The sequence below is a fragment of the Mustelus asterias genome, chromosome 2 (genome assembly GCF_964213995.1).
Source record: "Mustelus asterias chromosome 2, sMusAst1.hap1.1, whole genome shotgun sequence".
NCBI classification, from domain to species: domain Eukaryota; kingdom Metazoa; phylum Chordata; class Chondrichthyes; order Carcharhiniformes; family Triakidae; genus Mustelus; species Mustelus asterias.
Genome location: NC_135802.1, coordinates 56,641,124 through 56,664,456, shown reverse-complemented (window position 1 = coordinate 56,664,456; position 23,333 = coordinate 56,641,124). Strand labels below are relative to the sequence as shown.

General features: G+C 41.9%; 1 protein-coding gene across 1 annotated transcript in view; it reads left to right on the top strand.

Moving 5' to 3' along the window:
* dnah5l (dynein, axonemal, heavy chain 5 like) overlaps positions 1 to 23,333 on the top strand; it is a 327,807-nt gene that overhangs the window by 77,989 nt on the left and 226,485 nt on the right. Inside the window, exons 21-30 of the mRNA XM_078200347.1 lie at positions 605 to 692; positions 2,394 to 2,517; positions 4,333 to 4,511; positions 7,988 to 8,080; positions 8,227 to 8,430; positions 10,965 to 11,045; positions 11,147 to 11,551; positions 15,132 to 15,250; positions 21,885 to 22,021; positions 22,281 to 22,443. Coding sequence (XP_078056473.1) covers positions 605 to 692; positions 2,394 to 2,517; positions 4,333 to 4,511; positions 7,988 to 8,080; positions 8,227 to 8,430; positions 10,965 to 11,045; positions 11,147 to 11,551; positions 15,132 to 15,250; positions 21,885 to 22,021; positions 22,281 to 22,443 — 1,593 coding nt within the window. The remainder of the gene's footprint in view (positions 1 to 604; positions 693 to 2,393; positions 2,518 to 4,332; positions 4,512 to 7,987; positions 8,081 to 8,226; positions 8,431 to 10,964; positions 11,046 to 11,146; positions 11,552 to 15,131; positions 15,251 to 21,884; positions 22,022 to 22,280; positions 22,444 to 23,333) is intronic.

The following is a 23,333-nucleotide window of genomic DNA, read 5'->3' as shown; positions in this document are numbered from 1 at the left end:
CTAACCCAATGCAAGCAGGAGATTGATCCTAGGATCTTCTGAATTATACTGTTCAATGCCTTTGACAAGTGAATCACTGGGGCAGGAGAAACAATTACTTTTATTTACTAGATAGATGCAGGAAGGATGTTCCTGATGGTGGGGGTGTCCAGAACCAGGGGTCAGAGTCTGAGGGATACAGGGTAGACCATTTTGGACGGAGATGAGGAAACATTTCTTCACCCAAGGAGTGGTGAGCCTGTGGAAGTAGTTGATGCCAAAACATTGAATGTATTCAAGAGGTGGCTGGATATAGCACTTGGGGCGAACAGGATCAAAAGTTATGGGGAGAAAGCAGGATTATGCTATTGAGTTGGACGATCAGCTATGATTGTGATGAATGGTGGAGCAGGCTCGAAGGGCCGAATGGCCTTCTCCTGCTCCTATCTTCTATGTTTCTATGTTTAAACTGTACACAAAAATAAAATGTTAGTTTATTAATTGTTGAATAGATATTAAAAGCAAACAAATTAATAGTAACATTTGGGAGTAACATTTCCTAGTGTTTAGGAAATGCAAAGTTTTCTTGTTTGGATTGAAATATATACTGACTCTCTGCCTGCAGACAGAGTCAACAACTGGAGTGTTCCATGTATCAGTTAATGGATGGATTGACACAAAAACTGAAGCCAGAAGAACAAGCCAATCTTCAGGTAATTCACATCGAACGATTCCAACATTGGTGCGGTGTACTTTTCAGATAATTGTGTGAGGACAGGGGCTTGTTTTTTTCTTGATGGATTAGATATTGCAAGATTATATGTGCCTATGCTTTTTTGTAGAATTGCTTTATGAAAAATTCACTGCTTTTAGACTATACTAACTCCAGTCAGATACAGTATTACAAATGGTCTTGTCATTGCAAAAACAAATTGTTACTGTTGGAAGAGAGAGAAAAGGAACAGAGTGAGACTTAGAACTGTCTGGTGATATGACAGTCCACGTTGGTGTTTACACTCCACTTGAGCCTCCTCCCATCTTTTCCCAACTGAATTTAGGGACTTAGTACCAATGATCGGATGGATTTTTCTTCAGTTCTGGTTTTTGGGGTTTATCATGATGGTGTGGGTCATTCTAAACCGAGGAGGGTTAAGTTGGTCACTGGACAGGTATACAAGCATATGTGACCATGCATTTTCTTTATCCTGAAATACTCATCTAGCTTTCCCTCCAAATGTTTTGAAACTATTTGCTTCAACCACTCCCTGTGGTAGTGAGTTCCATATTCTCACCACTCTTTGGATAAAATTTCTTCTAAATTTCCTATTGGATTTCTTGGTGATTATCTTATCTCGATGGCTTCTGGTTATTCTCTTCTGCACTTGTGGAAACATTCCCCCACTTACACTATCAAAATGTTTAGTAATTTTAAACATCACCCCTCAGTTGCATTTTTCCAAGGGAAAAGAGACTCAGCCTGTCCATCCTTTCCTGATATGTATAACCACGTGTACCATCTTTGTCCGTAATCTTCTCTGCACCCACTCCAGTACTTCTATATCCTATTTCATAATATGGTGACCAGAACTACACACAGTTCCTCTCTGCAGTTCAGTATGGAGCCAGCCACACATTGGGACATTGACTGTAAGACAGCCCTGCACATCAAGCTCTGCATCTTTCCTTTGGACCACACAGCCCTTGCCTCTCCCTGTAGCTGGGATACATCATGCTTCCAATTATTGCTCCTGTTGTATGCCCACTGCTCTTCTGCACCGTTTCCTATCTCTAACTTCATACTGTGAGGTTCACATAGCCTGCCGGTCATTTATGACTCCTTTCCATTTCGCAGCAGGAATGTCTGCACTCTGTGACTCATGTCTGCCAGCATCTGAACTTAAACAGGAGTCTTGACATAGTTCCCGTTTCCAAAAGGGATTGTGATTAACAGTGACCTTCACAAACCACTATGACCCTGACCCATTAAGTGTTTGTGTGAACCATCCCTAATGTGTAACACTAACAGGCTCGTTAGGGAATAATTATGTTTATTTTATTTACACCTTCTCTAAACCTATCTTTTATTTCATTACTTGTCCCATTAGCAATTCTTTTTTTGCCTTGCATAACCATCTCTTTAATCCTTTAATCTCTCCTATCTATCATAAACATTCCTTTTGTTCCTCCCTCTCCCCACTTTCCCTGTTTCAACTCTTGTTTAAAACATGTTACATCACAAGCATCTTCCAGTTTGGACAAAAGGTTGTGAAAAGTTAACTCGCTGTTGAATATTATTAAACTTACTTACATTTATGAAACTTATTAAACTTTTATTGAGATTATTAAACATTTGATGTGCAGTTGAAAGGAGACATTCTTATTTTTATCCAAGTTTTTCATTGGTTTGTGTGCAGGATAACTATGCATGTTTGCATCCTGATGCCAAACAAAAAACCCGCTGTCAAGAATGCTTATCCTGCAGCTACTATAACCTGATGGGACAAATTTGGCAAAAGAATACTGATGCCTTGGTGAAATGTAAGTGTCGTTGTGAATCCACGGTGTGAATGATACTTTTTATAAGCTTCCTTTCTTGTAAATCTGATTTTGTATGACTTCCGTATTTTTACGTAATGCAAACTGGCTGTGTGGTTGCATTTGCAATTCTTTCGCTGTGTTGTTAGGATTGCTCCTGTCAGACAAACCAATTGCGCTGATACAGATACCTGGAGGGCTGGATTTCTGCTCATGGGACTAATCCCATCATTGGGAGGAATTGCTGGCGTTGAGGCCCAGAGGGTGATTTTCGAGGAGACAACCAATTATGTGGTCACCTCTGTGAACTTGTCTGCTGTCCCTAGTTGGATGGCGGACTAATTGGATGGTGGACTCACCAATTTGGAGGCTACTGTCTGTAAACTTACTGAACCGGTCCCACTGCCAACAAGTGCATGCAAGGGATCTGTTTTTCACTCCAACATTTAGGTCTCAAACCCTGTGGTAAAATTCAGCCCATATAGTCAGTTCATTAGTATAATGAAAATGTTTTCACTGCACACATTGGCCTATGCACAGGGGTGCTTTGTTTGAAAACCATGACATTAATACATTAGTTGCAAACTAACTTTAGGACAATTGGGAATATTGAAGGAACTGCACACAAATTTAAATTCCTGCACAGGTAGAATAAAATATTCTACCTTTGGAAAGGCTGATATTTTAATATATCTATATATATATATTAGCCAAAGAAGGAGAGAGAGAGGGAGAATGCAAAAAAAAACAACAGTACAAAATCAAACAAAGGAAATGAACAATCCTTACCTGGCCTGGCCTACATGTGACTCCAGACCCAGAACAATGTGGTTGATCCTTAATTGCCTTCTGAATTAGCTTAGCAAGCTACTCAGTTCAAGGGCAATTAGGGATCAGCAAACTTGTCTCTTGGCTGACCCAGTGAAAACTGAGTCAAGAGTCCTTGACCAGTGGGAGTGAGGTACACTAAGATCTGCAGATGTGTATTGGTGATTACTGATCATCTTGGCACAACTCCCTTTCACCACTTGCCACCTCACCATGAAATACTTTACTTGAGCTACTTTAAAAACAAACATACCTTAAGGAGTAACAAAAATGGCTGCAAAACGTACTACATCAAAATATTATAAACAAAAAGAGAAAATGCTGGAAAATCTCAGCAGGTCTGGTAGTATCTGTAAGGAGAGAAAAGAGCTGACGTTTCGAGTCCAGATGATCCTTTGTCAAAGCTTTGTTACCAGCTCAAAGCTTTGACAAAGGATCATCTGGACGTGAAACGTCAGCTCTTTTCTCTCCTTACTGGTGCTGCCAGACCTGCTGAGACTTTCCAGCATTTTCTCTTTTGGTTTCAGATTCCAGCATCTGCAGTAATTTGCTTTTATTATGAACAAAAGTTTCATAAAGATAGGAAATATTGTTCGGTAAAACAATGTGTAAAGTGGTACTGTGTGCATTGGAGAAAAGTCTTCTCCACCTTGAGAGCTCTTTCACTAAAGGAGTTCCCTTTACTGCCACTCCACACAGAATAAGAATAAAACAAGAATAAATCAGCAAAATTGTGCTTTATGCTCATTTAAGTATTTTTGTGCAAAATTTGCAAGAGGTATAAGAAGGTGTGATAAATCCTGCACATCAAAACGCAACAGTTTGTGTGATCGCAACTGGTAGAAAATTACTTTGGGCCTATTCTGCCACGCTTCATGTTTCCTTTGTGTCTGCAATACACATGCACACCTGGTGCCCAACATGGCAAAATCTGCCCTTTGTAATTTCTGTCTTTTGATCTGAGGTGACATTTTGTCAATATGTTTGCAGGTACCAAGTTATCACTGGAAGCTATCAAGCGGCATTTACATGTTACCAGCTCAAAGTATGAGGCAGCAAAACCGTTTCCCAGTGGTGGTGTGGAGGCACCAAAAGCTCCATTCTTCAAGTCTGAAATTGTACTGGCAATTCCGAATGTTGTGATGCGACCAAGTTTGGAGGATATTCAAGTAAGTACCTAACAGCAAATTGGTAAAATATTAATTTGATAACAAACTCTAAAATATAGATGTTGTGGTATTCCCCAACAAATGTCAATCTAATTTCTGACGTAACTATGTGGCCTGTCAGTTGATGCACACACTGGCAAAATTTGCCTGTCTCTTGTTACTATCACACATGCTTGCAAAACAAAAGCAGAAATCGTAATCAAAGTACACAAAGATGCAAGAACTGTTTGCATATTTCACCTAAATCAGAATAATGCATTTTAATGTGCATTCCATGTCAACATTGGATTTCGTGATCAATAAATTACTCCAATTTGCCTCTTAAAATTCATGACATCATCTAAACCCCAAGATGATTTACAGTCTGGAGACAAACTCCAGTTTATGCGTTATCCTGGGTCTAATACTGCTGTTAAAATAGTAGTGTATTTAATGTAACTTAGTATAATTTGTACATTATAGATAAATGTTTTGAGATTGATTTTTACATGATGTAGGAATGGAGAGACTGATTAGTACAGTAATTAGCCCATTTTCCCCTTCATCTCAGAATGCTATTGGGATCCTCCAGTATTGAATGAGCAAGTAATATCACAGCCTAGTTCCTAATGATCATGGCACATCATATAAAAGTTTATTACAAATTACACAAAATTGTTCGTTTTCCTTGGGCCACAAATGTGCCTAGAATGGAAAATGAATTACAATTGCATAGCCTGGGATTCTAAGGTTTGGAGTAAGATACATTATGCTAAAAATAACCTAGGGCATTGAGGGGATGCATGATGCTGGTCTTCTACCAATCCTATTTCAGGCCACCTTCTCCTGCAAGAAAGGGAAAGCAGAATGTCAAAGACTGTGCATCAATGTGCCTTCCATAGCTGACTAGCTGGAGATTTGTACAGTCGTGTAGAGGTGTGTGTGCACAGCTCACATGATTGGAAGTTTCATATTGGTGAGGTGTAGTATACACATGTTAAGGGTGAGTCCTGGGTATCAGAGAGTGTTGCTGGATGAGTGTTTGGGGTGGTGTCATGCATTGAGCAGTGGGTGTGATGGGTAGAGTCAAGGGCATGAGATGTGATGTGCAGATACCTTGACCACCCGGTGAGGTCTTAAAACCTTCTCTGACACTGCTGCCCCATTTCCTTGGGGTGAAAGTTCAGCCATTGTCTACACTTGTCATGTGCTCCCATTGCCCGTGGAAGCTCAGTCTTGATGGTTTCCTGTCTGCCATCAGAAACATGGCCTTCTTCTTGGCCTCCACCTCTCTGACTATTGTGTCCAGGCACCAATAAAGCAGGGAAATCTTTCCTTTGCCTCCTGTGCCATCCAAAGGCAGCTTGTGACCATGCTATAGGGAATCAGAGAAATGAGATGGATACAGAAATGTTAATTTGTGGGTGGCATGGTGATACAGTGGTTAGCACTGCTGCCTCACGGTACAAGGACCCGGGTTCAATTCTGGCCTCAGGTCACTGCCTGTGTGGAGTTTGATATTCTTCCCATGTCTTTCTTCTGTGGGTTTCCTCTGCGTATTCCGGTTTCCTCCCATAAACCAAATCTGTGCAGATTGGATGGATTAGCCATGGTAGATGTGTGGAATTATAGGGATAGGGCAGGGATGAGGGCCTGGGTAAGAGAGTCAGTGCAGACTTGATGGGCCAAATAGCTTTCTTCTGCACTGTCAGGATTCTATAATTCTATTAATTGCTGTCCATCTTGATTCCGACAAGCACGGGCAGGTCACAAAAAGTCACCATATCCAAAAATCACAGCAAATGAATTTCTAGCCCTATAAGTTAGATTCTGGGCCTTATTTAACCATTTTGATTCTAATTGCTGGGCGGACTTGAAACTCGGAGTGTTTCAGATCCGACTTTTGGACCCGTTCTGAGGTGCCACCAACCTGCACTCTGTCTGAAAAGATATCAGCGATTCTGAACCACGCTGCAGAAGCCTGTGGGCGGGGCTAATCGCACCCGAAACCCTGCAGCTCTGATCGACGCCTCCCCTTGCGGATGCGCAGAAACAAAGGTAGAATGTGGCTCCCCTGCCACATCGCTCCCGGGCCGGATAATGTCTCCCCAGGCCCCCACAGACATTGCCCTCAACATTATTGACCCCCTTATCCCCCGACCCAATCCACCACCCAGACCGATTGCGGACCCCTCTCCCACCCCTTCCCCCTCCACTGATCTCAGGCAGAGAGGCAGCGGACCCCCTTTCACCCCCCACTGATCACTTGCAGAGTGGCAGCGGACCCCCCTTACCCTCCACTGATCTCAGGCAAAGTGGCAGCGGACCCCTCTTCGTCTCCACTGATTTCAGGCAGAGAGGCAGCGGACCCCCTTTCACCCCCCACTGATCACTTGCAGAGTGGCAGCAGAACCCCTTTCACCCCCCACTGATCACAGGCAGAGTGGCAGCGGATCCCCCCTTCCCACCCACCGATCTCAGGCAGAGTGACAGCGGACCCCTCTTCCTCTCCACTGATTTCAGGCAGAGTGGCAACGGACTGCATGGTAGCACAGTGGTTAGCACTGCTGCTTCACAGCTCCAGGGACCTGGGTTCGATTCCCGGCTTGGGTCACTGTCTGTGTGGAGTTTGCACATTCTTCCTGTGTCTGCGTGGGTTTCCTCCGGGTTCTCCGGTTTCCTCCCACAGTCCAAAGATGTGCGGGTTAGGTTAATTGGCCATGCTGAATTGCCCCTTAGTGTCCTGGCATGCATAGACTAGAGGGATTAGCGGGTAAATATGTGGGGATATGGGGATAGGGCTGGGTGGGATTGTGGTCAGTGCAGACTCGATGGCCCGAATGGCCTCTTTCTGCACTGTAGGGTTTCTATGATGATTCCATGACTGCCCTCCACCCCCCCACCCACCCCCCCCCCCACCCACCCCCCACCCACCCCCCACCCCACCCCCCCACCGATTACAAGCAGAGTGGCAGCGGACCCCCCTTCCCCCCCACCGATCTCAAGCAGAGAGCCGTCAGACGCTAGGCACCTATCTCCTCACTAACTGGAGTGCTCGAATCGGACTTCTATGGAGCACGTCTGTGTTGCGCCGATTCTGGATGGGCGAACGTGGTGATAAAGGGGGAGGTGCCGGTAAAGATGGGAGTGCAGCCCAGTAAGTCAATTTAAATGCATGCAAATGCATTTAAATGGCCGTCACGCCCATTTTGGGTGGGGTCCTGATCATGACCATTTTCGGGCCTTGGTAAAGAGGGAACCAGCACGGAGGCGGGCGCGGATTGTGCTACTCATCTCACGCCCGACGTTACCAAGTTTTCAAGCCCGAAAATGGGCGCAACACGATGGTGAAATCGGGCCCTCTGTGTCCCACTGATTAGATATGCACATCAAATATATCAAATTAATAATTATGTTAACCAATCTTTTGTTGTGTTGTTTATGGTAGATTACAAAGAATTGTATTGATTATTATCAATTCATATTTTATTCGACAGTCCATCCTAAATAAAGCAGTGAATGTAATTCTGACCATGTCTAAGGATATTCCTCTTTGGTCCTTTGCCTATATTCATCTGAAGCAACAACAGGTATTCACTAGATTCAACTCTAGTTTGCTTTTTCATTACTTCGATGTTTATAATCATTATGTTCTGTTTGCTTAGAGGGCAATAATTTACCTAATATTTGAGTTTAGTTTACATGCTGTTGTTTATTTTTGCATGGCAATATCTAGATTGAACAGAATGCTGCCCGAGAGCTGGGTGATGATAGCATCCTTGGTAAGCAGGTGGTGCTAAAATCCCTTGACAAACAAATCAGTGAACACAAGGATGTCACTAAGGTTGTGATCCAGCTCAGTTCCATTGTTTCCGCACTGAAGACTGACGCAACAGACATTCTTGACAATTTCTCTCAGTTCTCCCATTTGTGGAATCAGGTGAGTTTGTACCTCAGCTGGATTTATTTCTGTGTGTGTGTGCATGTAAGAGAGGGAGAGTGATGCTGGACAGTAACTGCTTCAACTGCCAGGAGGTCTTGATTTTGTTTGAAGCAGTCACATTGATTGCACTGCATCCAATAGCCTAAACATCCACCTCCCCCAACACTAGCATATAGTGGCTGTTGTGCAATATACAATATACAGTGTGCACTACACCAGTTTGCCATGGCTACTTCCATAGCAGCTTAAACCTGGAACCTCTAGAAGGACAAGGACAACAGGTTTTGGAAAACCACCTCCCCCGTACTTCACTTCAAATTACACACCATCGTGACTTCGACACACATCACCACTCCTCTGTCACTGGATCAAATTCTTGGAACATGCTTCCTAACTGCATTGTGGGCCATTGCCTTAAAATTTGATAAGGCTGTGGAAGACTCAATACATATTGTGAGGGTAACTCGTGATTGGCAATAAATGTTAACTTTAAATAATTTTGCCAAACCCAAGGATGACTTTTTATAAATACTATATTGTCCACATTTTGCTTCCTCAAATTTATTCAGTAAAACTCTTGTCTTACTCCTGTTCAGTGGTAGGTGATGATGATGATTATGATGTTGATGAGGATGGAAATAGCAATTATTCCCCAGTAAGAGCCACCTCAGCATTTTCTGGCATCTCCTTGCCTGGCACTTCATGAAATTCTGCCCTTCATGTTCATGCCGCACATAAGAAAGGCACCAGCCAACAACTGTCAGAAAATCTATGACTCTCGTGGACAATAGTTTCCAAGTACTCAGTATGGACCCATTGTAAGGAGCGTGTTTACCCTGCACAGGCATTGGTCCAGGTTGGATCCTTACTTTGACAAATCTGGCCATCTTTTGTTTTAATGTTTCTTTTTGAGTGACCTAGATTACAACCAAATGATCTACTAGTACCTGATATCTACTTAATACCACTCTCAGTTGGTGTTTAATTAGGTGAAGTAAAATGCACATGGGGCGGCACAGTGGCACAGTGGTTAGCACTGCTGCCTCACAGCACCAGGGACCCAGGTTTAATTCCCAGCTTGGGTCACTGTTTGTGTAGAGTTTGCATGTTCTCCCCATGTCTCCGTGGGTTTCTTCCGGGTGCTCTGGTTTCCTCCCACAGTTAGAAAGACGTGCTGGTTAGGTGCATTGGCTATGCTAAATTCTCCCTTGGTGTACCCGAACAGGTGCCGGAGTGTGGCAACTAGGGGATTTTCACAGTAACTTTATTGCAGTGTTAATGTAAGCCTACTTGTGACACAAATAAATAAACTTTAACTTTAAAAAAACTTTAAACCCAGGTCAAAAAGAGTTTACAAATTCTAGCAAGACAAGATAATTGCCACTGTATCCCAGGTGCTGGTGTAATATGCAACAGTGACAGGAAATGCCAAAAAATAATAAACACTTTAACCTGTTTCACACTTATTCACATTATCTCTTCCCTGATTATATTGTCTAGGATTAATTATTTTACCTAATCAAACTTTTAAATTATCTTCCCTAACTAGCTAAATGTTAAAGATTTTTCTGTACTAGCTGTTTCTATTTCTTTCACGTTACCCATGTTTCTGCTGGAGGTTAATTCTTAAAAATAAGGCAAACTTAAAAGTCAGTTTGCAGCCACTGAAACTAAGTCAAGGCAGGTTAATATGGATGGATCACAACTACGATCAGGACAGGTTTTAGTGTCTTGAGTGCCAGGAGCTTAATGGCGCATTGTTCATGTGGCCAGTATGCATGTATGAACCCTGTATATAGTCAATTATGGCTTATTGGATCAATAATGGTCATTACAACCAAGTCATGATTTTGTCCTTACCATGCATCCGCACATGCTGACATCCTGTGGAGTCAATATGCAGTTACCATGAGATAAAACCTGATCAACATTTTCTTATATTCTTTTTAACCTGGTGACGTTCCAGTTGTTAAATTCTGCTAATTCACCGTGGATCATGTTTTTGAATCTGGAGGTTTCTGGTTGCATGAACGTATCAGTGCTAGAACCACACTGTTGATTTATACATGACATTTTCTGCAGCATATGGATGTGATAGTTACTTTCTTGTGTATTTATGTATACCCTGTGTATAAATGTGCAGAATGAAGGGAGAAAAGTGACACAATTATATTTTACCTTTCTGATTTTATACAATCACGCTAAATAATTCCGTTCAGAAGTTGGCTGAGAAATTACCATCATAAAAGGCAACAATTCCTGACATATTGAGGAACATAAGAGTTAAAAGATGGAATTGTTATAGCACCAAGCTGATTTATTAGAATATGCCAGCATTAACCTGAACATATTGGAGTTGCCAATGCACACTACTTTCACATCATTCATCTTAGTGTTGTGGGTGTTTTAAGACTGCTGCCTATTGATTTATATAGTGTTGCAAAGGAAGTTATTATGCTGTCACTTTCCCCTGTGTGGAGTCAATTACGAAATACTTTCTGACATTATTATGAATTTTATTTTTTATTCAGGATCCCGCAGAGAAAGTGAAGGAATTTATGGATTCAAAGCCAATCCTCTCCGAATTCAATGAGCAAATTACATACTACTCTGTACGTATGAAACATATTTCTGTTATCATGGATTAAACACTGGCATACTGTTTTTTTTATCAGACAAAAGTAACGCTTGTCACACTTTATATTTACTATAGAAATTGGAGGCTCAGATTGATGAGTTACCTTCTTGCTATGAAGTGGGCTCAGTTCAATTCGATACACAGCAGTTGAAGCTGGCATTAGTGCAGGAATGCCGCTCATGGAAGAGGGCCTTTGGCACAGCCTTGAACAGAAAAACCGCAATGGAAATGGATGAGATTTATTCCTTTATTGAAAACCTTAGCAAACAACTGAATCGACCAATTAATGATTTGGATGATGTGCGTGGAGCCATGGCAGCGCTAAAAGAAATCAGAGAAGCTGAGATAAAGATTGACATGACCATCGAACCTATTGAAGAAACATATGCCCTTCTCAGTAAGCATGAGTTGCTTTTCCAAGATGGAAATGCCGAGAGAGTTGATGGGCTATCTTATGCCTGGAAGAATATAAATGCACAGGTACCCCCCTCTAGAAATAAAACTTCAGACATACATGAATGTGCAGGCTAAGGGTATTATTTTTGGAATTCATGGTTACATAAAGCATTTTAAGAATAAACCAGCTTTCATTATTTGGGGATATTTTTCCACTTGACAAGAACCAAATTTGATTTGATTTGATTTATTATTGTAGCATGTATTAATATTCAGTGAAAAGCATTGTTTCTTGCGTGCTTTACAGACAGAGCATACCATTCATAGAGTACATGGGGAGAAGGAAAGGAAAGGGTGCAGAATGTAATGTCATGGTCATAGCTAGGGTGCAGAGAAAGATCAACTTAATATAAGGTAGGTGCATTCAAAAGTCTGATGGCAGCAGGGAAGAAGCTGTTCTTGAGTCGGTTAGTACGTGACCTCAGACTTTTGTATCTTTTTCCCAATGGAAGAAGGAGGTAGAAAGTATGTCCTGGGTACCTGGAGTCCTTGATTATGCTGGCTGCTTTTTCGAGGCATCGGGAAGTGTAGATTGAGTCAATGGATGGGAGGCTGCTTTGCGTGATGGACTGGGCTATGTTCACAACCCTTTGTAGTTTTTTGTGGTCTTGATCAGAACAGGAGCCATACCAAGCTGTAATACAACCAGAAAGAATGCTTTCTCTGGAGCATCTGTAAAAATTGGTGAGACCGCAGCGGATATGCCAAATTTCCTTAGTCTCCTGAGAAAGTAGAGGCATTGGTCGGCTTTCTTAACTGTAGCATCAGCGTGGAGGGACCAGGACAGGTTGTTAGTGATCTTGACACCTAGAAAATTGAAGCTCTTGACCATTTCCTTTTCATCACTGTTGATGTAGACAGGGTAAGAAGTTTAACAACACCAGGTTAAAGTCCAACAGGTTTATTTGGTAGCAAAAGCCACACAAGCTTTCGGAGCTTCTTCAGGTGAGTGGGAATTCTGTTCACAAACACCTGAAGAAGGGGCTTGGAACTCCGAAAGCTTGGGTGGCTTTTGCTACCAAATAAACCTGTTGGACTTTAACCTGGTGTTGTTAAACTTCTTACTGTGTTTACCCCAGTCCAACGCCGCATCTCCACACGATGTAGACAGGGGCATGTCCTCCACTATGCTTCCTGAAGTTGATGACTATCTCCTTCGAAACAAAGGGAACAATTGTGTACTCTCTCTGTCTTTTCTGTTGGGGGTGAATCTTTTTCCCAGTGGAGAAGTATCTGCTGAATGTCTCCCTATAGAGGAAGCCCTGGAACTGAGAATTCAGAAGTGTTGGAAATTGTATCTGTATACTCATGACCCAGCACTTCAAGATGCTGCACCAATGCTTTGCAATTGAAGAACAAAAAATATTTTTTGGCAAGTAATAGGGGAAAAGGAGAGCTTCACTATCCTTAGGGTCTGAGGCAAGGGTTGGTGGCCGGTCCGAGGCACTGCTTGAGAAGACTAATGATCAGTTTAGCAACCTTGTGGGCTCTTGCCTCCGTGGGTTCTGTGCTTGGGTGCCTGTCAGGAGTTATGAGCCATTTAAAAGGGCCCTAGCAGCTGAACTCAGCTGGTGTTTTGAAGACCAAGTACTGGAGCCCTTTCAGAATGGAGTGAAATTAGAAAAGAATTCTTCATGCAAAGGGTGGTAGAAGTTTAGAACCCTCTCCTGCAAATGGCAACTGATGGTGGGCCAATTGGTAATTTAAAAACTGAAATTAATTGATTTTCTTTAAAGTTATGAAGGGATACTAGGAAATGATGGATGTATTGATTGCATATCAGCTTTGATCTCACTAGCGATACAGATGAGTTGAGATATGACAGATAGATTTTAATTTGTTTAAATGAGGGGCTGAGCACATAGCTACAGATAACAGTAAATGCTGGTAAAAGATAAAAGAGAGATCCAAGTAAAAGAATTTTGGTGTGATTGGTAATCATGCATTGAAAGCTCGGGTTAGTTAGGTAGTTATTGAAAGAGCACTTGGGTACAGAGATGCATCTAAAGGGCATTCAACCATAAATCAGACCATGCTACACTAATCAACGCTAAGGTCAATTTTGAAGTATTGAACACCGTAGGGTTGATTTTCACCGTGTTCACCTAATGTGGGGCGGGAACAACCTCAATCTACAATTGGTAGGCCTACAAACCAGTTAGGTTTATATTTTCCATCTGTCTTCTGGATGGCACATGTGATTTACCATAAATTCCATTTTTATTGCATGGAATTCTGGCATTTTAGTGTTTCTGTGGGGATTGAATTCCATACAGTCCATTATTCAGTTAAAACTGTAAGTAAGAGGTCTTTTGTTTGATGTAGGAATTATATATCTATCCCATTGAGTTATATACTTTGTTTTAATCCCTGATTGGGAGCTATTGTCGGGCTGGATGGGGAAAATACTTATCTCTCTCTGCTCAGAGAGTATGGGCTGAAATGGAATGGCTGCATTTCTTGCCTTGCTCACTTTGACTAAGATTTTAATACAATTAGTTTTAGCAATGGATAAGTCCGTTCTAGGTTCTGACCTGTTCCTCATACATAATTGCTAATCATGGAAGTAAGATGTTAATATCCTTTAGGGAAGGAAATCTGCCATCCTTACCTGATCTGGCCTACATGTGACTCCAGAGCCACAGCAATGTGATTGATTCTCAACTGCCCTCCAAGGGCAACTGGGGATGGGCATTAAATGCTGGCCACCCAGCGACGCCCCCATGTCCCACGAATGAATTAAAAAAAGGACCCAAGGGCAATTGAACACTATTCTGAACAGCTCTTCCCAGTGGTAATGCTGATTTGACAATAGTGGTGCCATTTTGGAGCTCGCTCTTAACCCCATATAGCTGAACATGTGATAGGAGCTGGAATGTTACCTATGTGATGTATTGCAATTCCCATCCCTACTTTTGGATTTATATAATTTAACTCCCTTCTTTTTTCTTCCTATTAATAAAGCTACCTCAGGATAATCTGGAGAGCTTTAGTAGGGAAAGAGAGAAAAAAGTGCTCTGAGCTCCTTGGAAAGCAGTTCAATTGGGAAAATGAAATATTAAGCACAACATGGTTCAAACTCCCATTCCTCATCGAAGAGTGACTTCCACATAATGATAAAAATTGAATGTTGAATTTTCCCTTTTAAGTTATAGATGAAGAATATCCTTTTCTATCATATCCCTTTGAAATGTTTCTTCGGATTTTGCCTTCAGACAGAAATAATTGACGAAACAAAAAATCTACTTTAAAAGACATGCAAATATCGGAGCAAAACTGAAGTTTGCTTTCTTTTTGCATATGAAAATATACACCAAATTAATGCACAAAACTGCTTGACTTCCAAATATCTGCAAAATTATGCAGTACTCTTGGCAATAACTTGCATTCTCTGGATTAGCATTCACAACAGGTAACAGACATTACAAGAATAAAATAACATATTAATCTTATAAATGACAAAGTAAACCAACTTGCACATTGAAGATAGGTTAAGATATTAAGATTTATCATTCAGAGAGAATCATCATTATTATTAATTGGCACTTGTGCTTTATGTCTGTCACTTTACTGTCTAAAACTATCTGAAACTTATGTGTAACAGGTTGTGGAGATGCAGGGTGTACTTTTAAAAGTGGAGCCTGCAATGAAGACAGATCTGCAAGAAAGAGTCCAAATCTTCCAAACTGATGTTCAGAGTTTTTACCAAAACTATGATATTAAGTAAGTGATGGAGGAAAATATTATGTGTTAGGAATCAGAACATCTTCATCACACCATAGAATTCCTACAATGCAGAGGAGGACACTTGGCCCATCGAGTCTGTACCAACTCTCAAAATGAGCATCTTACCTACTCCCCCTATTCCCGTACCCTGCGCATTTACCATGGTTAATCCACCTAGCCTGCACATCTTTGGACACTAAGGGGCAATTTATCATGGCCAATCCACCTAACCTGCGCATCTTTCGAGTGTGGGAGGAAATCGGAACACCCAGAGGAAACCCATGCAGACATGAGGAGTATGTACAAACTCCACACAGTTACCCAAGACCGGAATCGAATCCGGATCCCTGCTGCTCTAAGGCACCCTGCCATGTAATGTAAACAATACTCTTGGGGAAAGTACTGTCAATTTACAATAACTTCACTTGTGCATAGCACAGCACTTTCCTGTTTTAATGGATTAATAGTTAGCGACAATGTTTCTCCTACTGGAATCAAAGTGTAGTAGATACGCTGGATCAACGTGAGACTTGGGGGATGGGCGGGTGGCAGTGTGGAAATCAGTTTAGTTTTTTCAGTCAGCTGATCATGAGCTTTTCTTTTTCTAATGAATCCTTTTCAAGTTTTGCTGAGTAAAACTGAACAGGGACTACATTAAAAAGATAACATTAGTTCCCTAAGGGTCCCCTATCAATGGCAGCCAATGAGAATCTCTTCATCTGACATCAGAGGTATAAAAAAACAAGCTTCTGAATCTATCTTTTGGTATAAAGCATGTAAAATATTTTTTTCCGAATAAAGGTGTTACAAATTTTAAATCTCTCTCATATTATCTTAGAATTAGCAATGTGGTTCACTCTCTAAGCAGCCCCTTGCATTCAGGAGCATGCTTGCACTTCCTAATATCTCAAGCTGTGATTGAGAAACCCGGATGTAATAACAGGTCTCCTTTGTGATCTGGGCTGGATATCAGGGCTCTAATTGTGCCTCACATACACTTTCCTAATGTTTCAGTAAGGGGACTGATAGCATTGTAGTGAAGCGAGATAAGATATGAATCATTGAGCTGCTTTACTTTACAGCCATCAAGTGAATATAAAGCTTAACAGTTACAATCATAAGTGACTAAGCTTCAAATCTTCCTTAAGAATCAGGAAAATAATGAAGTAGATAACCCTGTCCCAGTTACTGAGCTAAATAGTACTTCATTTTCGTCTGTCCCAGTGTTGAAGGAGGCTAAGGCATTGTCAATCTGCGTGGCTGTAAAAACATTCTGGCTTTTGTAATAATTCAGCTGAATGTTAATTTCCCATCACTAAGCGCCATTTATTATGTACCAAAAAAAGAAGCCACTCCCACGGCTCACAGCTAGATAGTGCAATATCTCAGGACTTGGCTCACAGCTAGATAGTGCAATATCTCGGGACCTGCAACACTGCTCTGGGTGAAGTAACAGCTTTTAACCGCCATTCCCCTGTTCAATACTTCCTATTGGCTAAGCCTGCTCAACATGGGAGCTCATACTCCACGAAGCCCATGGGGAGATCTATTGATGATCCCCTGTGGCCATCATAACGTCTTTTTTGACTGACGCTGAATATCAGTATTTTTCTTTTTTCTGTTATTTCTGGCCATGTGAGGTGAGTAGACAGTCTCTGAAATTTCTTCCCTGTTCAGTAATTCACCAGAAGGCCTGTTGATAAAACAGGTAACCTAACAATTTTGGATTACTAGCAACACTCCACGGGTGGCTCATGAGAATAGAGTATGCCAATAATAACAGGTGTAGATGTTTGTCAGAAGCCCAAGAGGGGATAATAAATGAATTATTTTCTTTGTTCATTGTGTGGTCCTATAATTAATAACTGGATTGTTAACAAAAATGGACCAGATTTTGCAGGGGCAGGGGTTTGAAGGCGATTTGCTAACGTTCGCTGTCATTCCTCTTTTGAATGGAACACAACTTCAGGCATGTTAGTCATGTGCAAATTAACTTGGAAACCATGAAATTACAGTGTGTCGTTTAAGGCTCCAACACATGCTGTGCTGTGGCTCTTCCAGCAACTGTGAAATCAGCAAAACCTTCAACTTTCCTGCCCCCAGATTTCTAATTAAGAAGTTACACCTTGTTCAACAAGGTGTAACTGGGTTGTTCATGGCCATGTGATTGATCAAAAATTGATTAACAAGAGAATTGGCCCTGAGGAAATAATGTTACAATCACAGAGTACTATCACACGATTAATTAGCAGTTTTTTTAAAAACTAAATGTTTTAATAACATTTCCTAAAAAAGGTTTATTCAGAATATTTTAGCTTCTGTCTTCATTCCAGATCTATGTCCCAGTCATTAATTTACTCAATGTAAACATTTTGGGCGGGCTTTTCCAGCCCTGTTCACCCCAAAACCGGAAAATCCCACCTGAGGTCAACAGATCTTTCCATGGTCCATCCCTCACCCGCTATGATTCCTGTGGCGCGTGGAATGGGAAAATTCTTTGTCTGCAATTTTACTTTCATGCTTTTTGTTTTTGTTAGGGGAGGGGTTCTGTTAAAGTACTTTCATGCAATTTTCTGTTGATGGTATTGCACAGGATTAATTAGGATAGACGGCACAGAAACAGACCTTTCAGCCCATCCAGTCCATTTGGTCCTTATGCTTCACTCGAGCTTTCTCTCATCTTTTCTATCTACTATCATAATGGTCTATTCCTTTATCCCTCATACATTTGTCTAGTTTGCCTTTCAATGTATCTGAACCATTCACAAACCACTCCTTATAGTAATGGGTTCCACAATCCTACCACTCTTTGGGTGACGAGGTTTCCTCTGAATTTTCTATTGGATTTCTTGGTGACTATCTTTAGCTATGCTCTTTCCCAGAAGATAAAACATTCTCACTCTATCAAAGGCTTTCAGAGTTGTGAGTCACCACTCAGCCTTCTCTTTTTTTTAGGACGGAAGAGACCCAGCTTTTCTTTCCTGTATGTAAACCACAAATTTCTGGCATCATCATTCTTTACACCTTCTCTATGCCTCCATTCCCTTTCTATAAAATAATGTAAGAAGTCTCACAACACCAGGTTAAAGTCCAACAGGTTTATTTGGTAGCACAAGCCACTAGCTTTCGGAGCGCTGCCCCTTCATCAGGTGAATGGGAGTTCTGTTCACAAACAGGGCATATAAAGACACAAACTCAATTTACAAAATAATGGTTGGAATGCGAGTCTTTACAGGTAATCAAGTCTTAAAGGTACAGACAATGTGAGCGGAGAGAGGGTTAAGCACAAATTTGTGCTTAACCCTCTCTCCACTAATGAGATCCTAAATGAATACTTTGCATCGGTATTCACGAAGGAGAGGGGCGTGTTAACCGGGAGTGTCTCGGAGGGAGGTGTTGACCCGTTAGAGAAAATCTCCATTACGAGAGAGGAAGTGTTAGGTTTTTTAGGGAACATTAAAACTGACAAAGCCCCAGGGCCTGATGGCATCTATCCTCGACTGCTCAGGGAGACGAGAGAGGAAATTGCTGGGCCTCTGACGGAAATCTTTGTCGCTTCTTTGGACACGGGTGAGGTCCCTGAGGATTGGAGGATAGCGAATGTGGTCCCGTTGTTTAAGAAGGGTAGCAGGGATAACCCAGGAAATTATAGGCCGGTGAGCTTGACGTCCGTGGTAGGGAAGTTGTTGGAGAGGATTCTTAGAGACAGGATGTATGTGCATTTAGAACGGAACAATCTCATTAGTGACAGACAGCATGGTTTTGTAAGAGGGAGGTCGTGCCTTACAAATTTGGTGGAGTTTTTTGAGGAAGTGACAAAAACGGTTGATGAAGGAAGGGCCGTGGATGTCGTCTATATGGATTTCAGTAAGGCATTTGACAAAGTCCCACATGGCAGGTTGGTTAAGAAGGTTAAGGCTCATGGGATACAAGGAGAAGTGGCTCGATGGGTGGAGAACTGGCTTGGCCATAGGAGACAGAGGGTAGTGGTCGAAGGGTCTTTTTCCGGCTGGAGGTCTGTGACCAGTGGTGTTCCGCAGGGCTCTGTACTGGGACCTCTGCTATTTGTGATATATATAAATGATTTGGAAGAAGGTGTAACTGGTGTAATCAGCAAGTTTGCGGATGACACGAAGATGGCTGGAATTGCGGATAGCGAAGAGCATTGTCGGGCAATACAGCAGGATATAGATAGGCTGGAAAATTGGGCGGAGAGGTGGCAGATGGAATTTAATCCGGATAAATGCGAAGTGATGCATTTTGGAAGAAATAATGTAGGGAGGAGTTATGCAATAAATGGCAGAGTCATCAGGAGTATAGAAACACAGAGGGACCTAGGTGTGCAAGTCCACAAATCCTTGAAGGTGGCAACACAGGTGGAGAAGGTGGTGAAGAAGGCATATGGTATGCTTGCCTTTATAGGACGGGGTATAGAGTATAAAAGCTGGAGTCTGATGATGCAGCTGTATAGAACGCTGGTTAGGCCGCATTTGGAGTACTGCGTCCAGTTCTGGTCGCCGCACTACCAGAAGGACGTGGAGGCATTGGAGAGAGTGCAGAGAAGGTTTACCAGGATGTTGCCTGGTATGGAGGGTCTTAGCTATGAGGAGAGATTGGGTAGACTGGGGTTGTTCTCCTTGGAAAGACGGAGAATGAGGGGAGATCTAATAGAGGTATACAAGATTATGAAGGGTATAGATAGGGTGAACAGTGGGAAGCTTTTTCCCAGGTCGGAGGTGACGATCACGAGGGGTCACGGGCTCAAGCTGAGAGGGGCGAAGTATAACTCAGACATCAGAGGGACGTTTTTTACACAGAGGGTGGTGGGGGCCTGGAATGCGCTGCCAAGTAGGGTGGTGGAGGCAGGCACGCTGACATCGTTTAAGACTTACCTGGATAGTCACATGAGCAGCCTGGGAATGGAGGGATACAAACGATTGGTCTAGTTGGACCAAGGAGCGGCACAGGCTTGGAGGGCCGAAGGGCCTGTTTCCTGTGCTGTACTGTTCTTTGTTCTTTGTTCTTTATCCCCTTGTTCCTCTCTGCCACCTAGCATTGTACCTTCCAAGTAATAGGTGGCTTCCCTATTCATTGTATGCTGTGAATGATCAGTGAAGAATGCTATAATTATTTGCATTACAACTGCAATGGTGATAGAAATGAAATTCCTGTTCAGCAAAACTTACCTTGTTGTCAGCAGTGAATACCTTCGCCATTGACTGCAAAATCCGGCCCAGTGTGTTTTTGTGGCTGTAGCATATGGCTATAAGGAGAATCTTAAATGTGTATCTACCCACTATAATTTAAAATACATCACTTATATGTAACTTATTTGCAAATTCACCTGTGAAGATAATCTCAAAATGTGACAGAAGCAACATTGGTAAGAACATGGGCAGCAGGGTGGCACAGTGGTTAGCACTGGTTCAATTCTGGCCTTGAGTCACTGTCTGTGTAGAGTTTGCACGTTCCCCCTATGTCTGCATGGGTTTCCTCTGGGTGCTCTGGTTTCCTCCCACTGTCCAAAGATGTGTGAGTTAAGTTGATTGGCCATGCTAATTTGCTTTTAGTGTCAGTGGGACTGGAAGGGTAAATACGTAAGGCTACGGGGTTAGGGCCTGGGTGGGATTGTTGTTGTTGCGGGCTCAATGGGCCAAATGGCCTCCTCCTGCATAGTAAGAAGTCTTACAACACCAGGTTAAAGTCCAACAGGTTTATTTAGCAGCACAAGCTTTTGGAGTCTCGCTCCTTCAGCAGGTGAGTGAGGAGTTGTGTTCACAAACAGCATATACAGTGGGAGACTCAATTTACAAGATAATGGTTGGAATGCGAGTAATCAAGTCTTAAAGGTACAGACAATGTGAGTGGAGAGAGGGTTAAGCACAGGTTAAAGAGGTGTGTATTGTCTCCAGCCAGGACAGTTAGTGAGATTTTGCAAGCCCAGGCAAGTCGTGGGGGTTACAGATAGTGTGACATGAACCCTCCTCCTGTATTTCAGGGATTCTAGGAACTGCTTTGATGAAATGCTGAATGCAGATAAACTGCAGGATTATAAAAAGATTCATACAAGATGTGTTTTTATTTCCCTGCAAAGTATTGGGCACTGAGCCTAATTATATTGTGCAAATTGCTACCTCACTCATGTTAGATACCTCAGAGCAGAGCAGAAATTGAATCTGTGACCTTATTGATCTGTATGGTTTGATGCTACACTATGCAGTGTGTTTACCATATAAGCCATCACTGGGGACATGGTGGCTCCCTTCATAACAAAGTTATATTGAGAGTCAAAGGCCTATATCTTACAGAATCCTTGGTGAAGATTTGGGTAACTATGCATTAGGTATTTAGGAATAATTCCTGTCAGGATAGTGGATTTTCTGGTGATCCTTTTTAAGGGATCAATACAATTGAAAGATGGACTGAACCAACTATAATGAATTACTCTGTGATGTATTGTTTGATTTGCCTTCATATTGAAGAATAATTCTTAAAGATAAAGAAAGCTCTCATCATAACCTCCTGAACAGTTTGTTAGCCCTTTATATTTTCTAAACTATGGTCAGTGGAACCCTGGTGTTCCTGAGAAAGTAAATTAATTTGTGCGTTATTCTGTGATTTCTTGTCACAGAGGCCCTGGTGTTGAAGGCGTTCCACCTGGAGAAGCTAATGACAGGCTTCAGATCTTCCAGGCAAGCTTTGATGAGCTCTGGCGGAAATTTAGTACTTACTCTGGAGGAGAAGAGCTTTTTGGGCTGCCTGTTATTGGTAACAATTGCCTCTCCATTATTAATATGTCTGTTGTTTAGTGTTTTACATTTACGTACAAGCATATGCCATGCTTGTGCTCTAATTGCGTAAAATAACTATCTCCCTGCAAAAAGGTGAATTAATATGTCCCTACATATTTACATATGATAGGATGGCATTCGCGTTAAAACACTAAACGACAAACGTTTTTTAAAAAGCGCTTTATGAAATATATGGGAATAAAATGTACACTTTTTTTATTTGTATTATGAAATAGAATATCCTGACTTGCTAAGAATCAAGCGTGAACTCACATTACTTCAGAAATTGTATGGTCTTTATAATTCAGTCATTGAAAATGTCAATGGTTACAATGACATTTTGTGGAGTGAATTGGATATTGAAAAGATCAATAACGAACTTCTGGATTTTCAGAACAGGTATGTAAAGTTTTCATAAAATATATCTAATTTCCTTAACGGCTGTCTTTTGTGGTGCTCATGATGAATCAAATTTTGTAACATCTTGAGCAATGATTACCAATGCCAGAATAAGACAATTTTGTGCTGGTGATTTTCAAAGGGCTGCAGGTTGGGATCCGGTATGTTCAGGAATTAATAATCATGGTTCCAGAGGACTCTGGGACACTTTTATATTTTCACAGGGCTGGTGAGAGGGAGCGGGAAACGCAGTAGCCACCAATTAATGGCTTCTTAAGGAATTTGTTAAGGTTGGAATTGTTAAATGTTTTTCCAGCAAGCCTGAGTAGCCTTGAGCATGTTTGTGTTTACTGCTGCCAGGTTCGCTGCAGTGCCCTGGTAAATTGCATTGCATTAGTTTTTAAACTTTACTCTGTGGCTCCAACTAGTGCTGGGATGAGCACTGCTCCTTGCCATCCTATCCATGACCACTTTCCAATCCACCTGGAGGAACTGCCAGCTGTAATTGGCAAGGCAGTGGCACCCCCGACAAGTCTGCTGCCAGCCTTTGCTGCCAGTGCCAAGGAGGGAGCCCTCACTTCCTGGAAGAAGTCGATGCCTCTAACTGGGAGCTGAGCAATTAGGCTATTTGCATTTTAAAATATTGCATAAGTGATGCGGCTCAGGTGGAGCTGGGATTCAGAGTTCATCCAGGTATCAGATTCACGACCCTCCATTGAAAATCTGACCCTTTATTTTTGTAGATGACAATCTCATTCATCAAAATTACAATTGTGCAAAATGTAACAGTGGGTGAATCTGTATTAATATGATGAGAATATTTCTAGGGATGATTTAAACTGTTCCCTATCTGAGTGAGTACTTCTCATGCTTGGTCACAAGGAACTCTA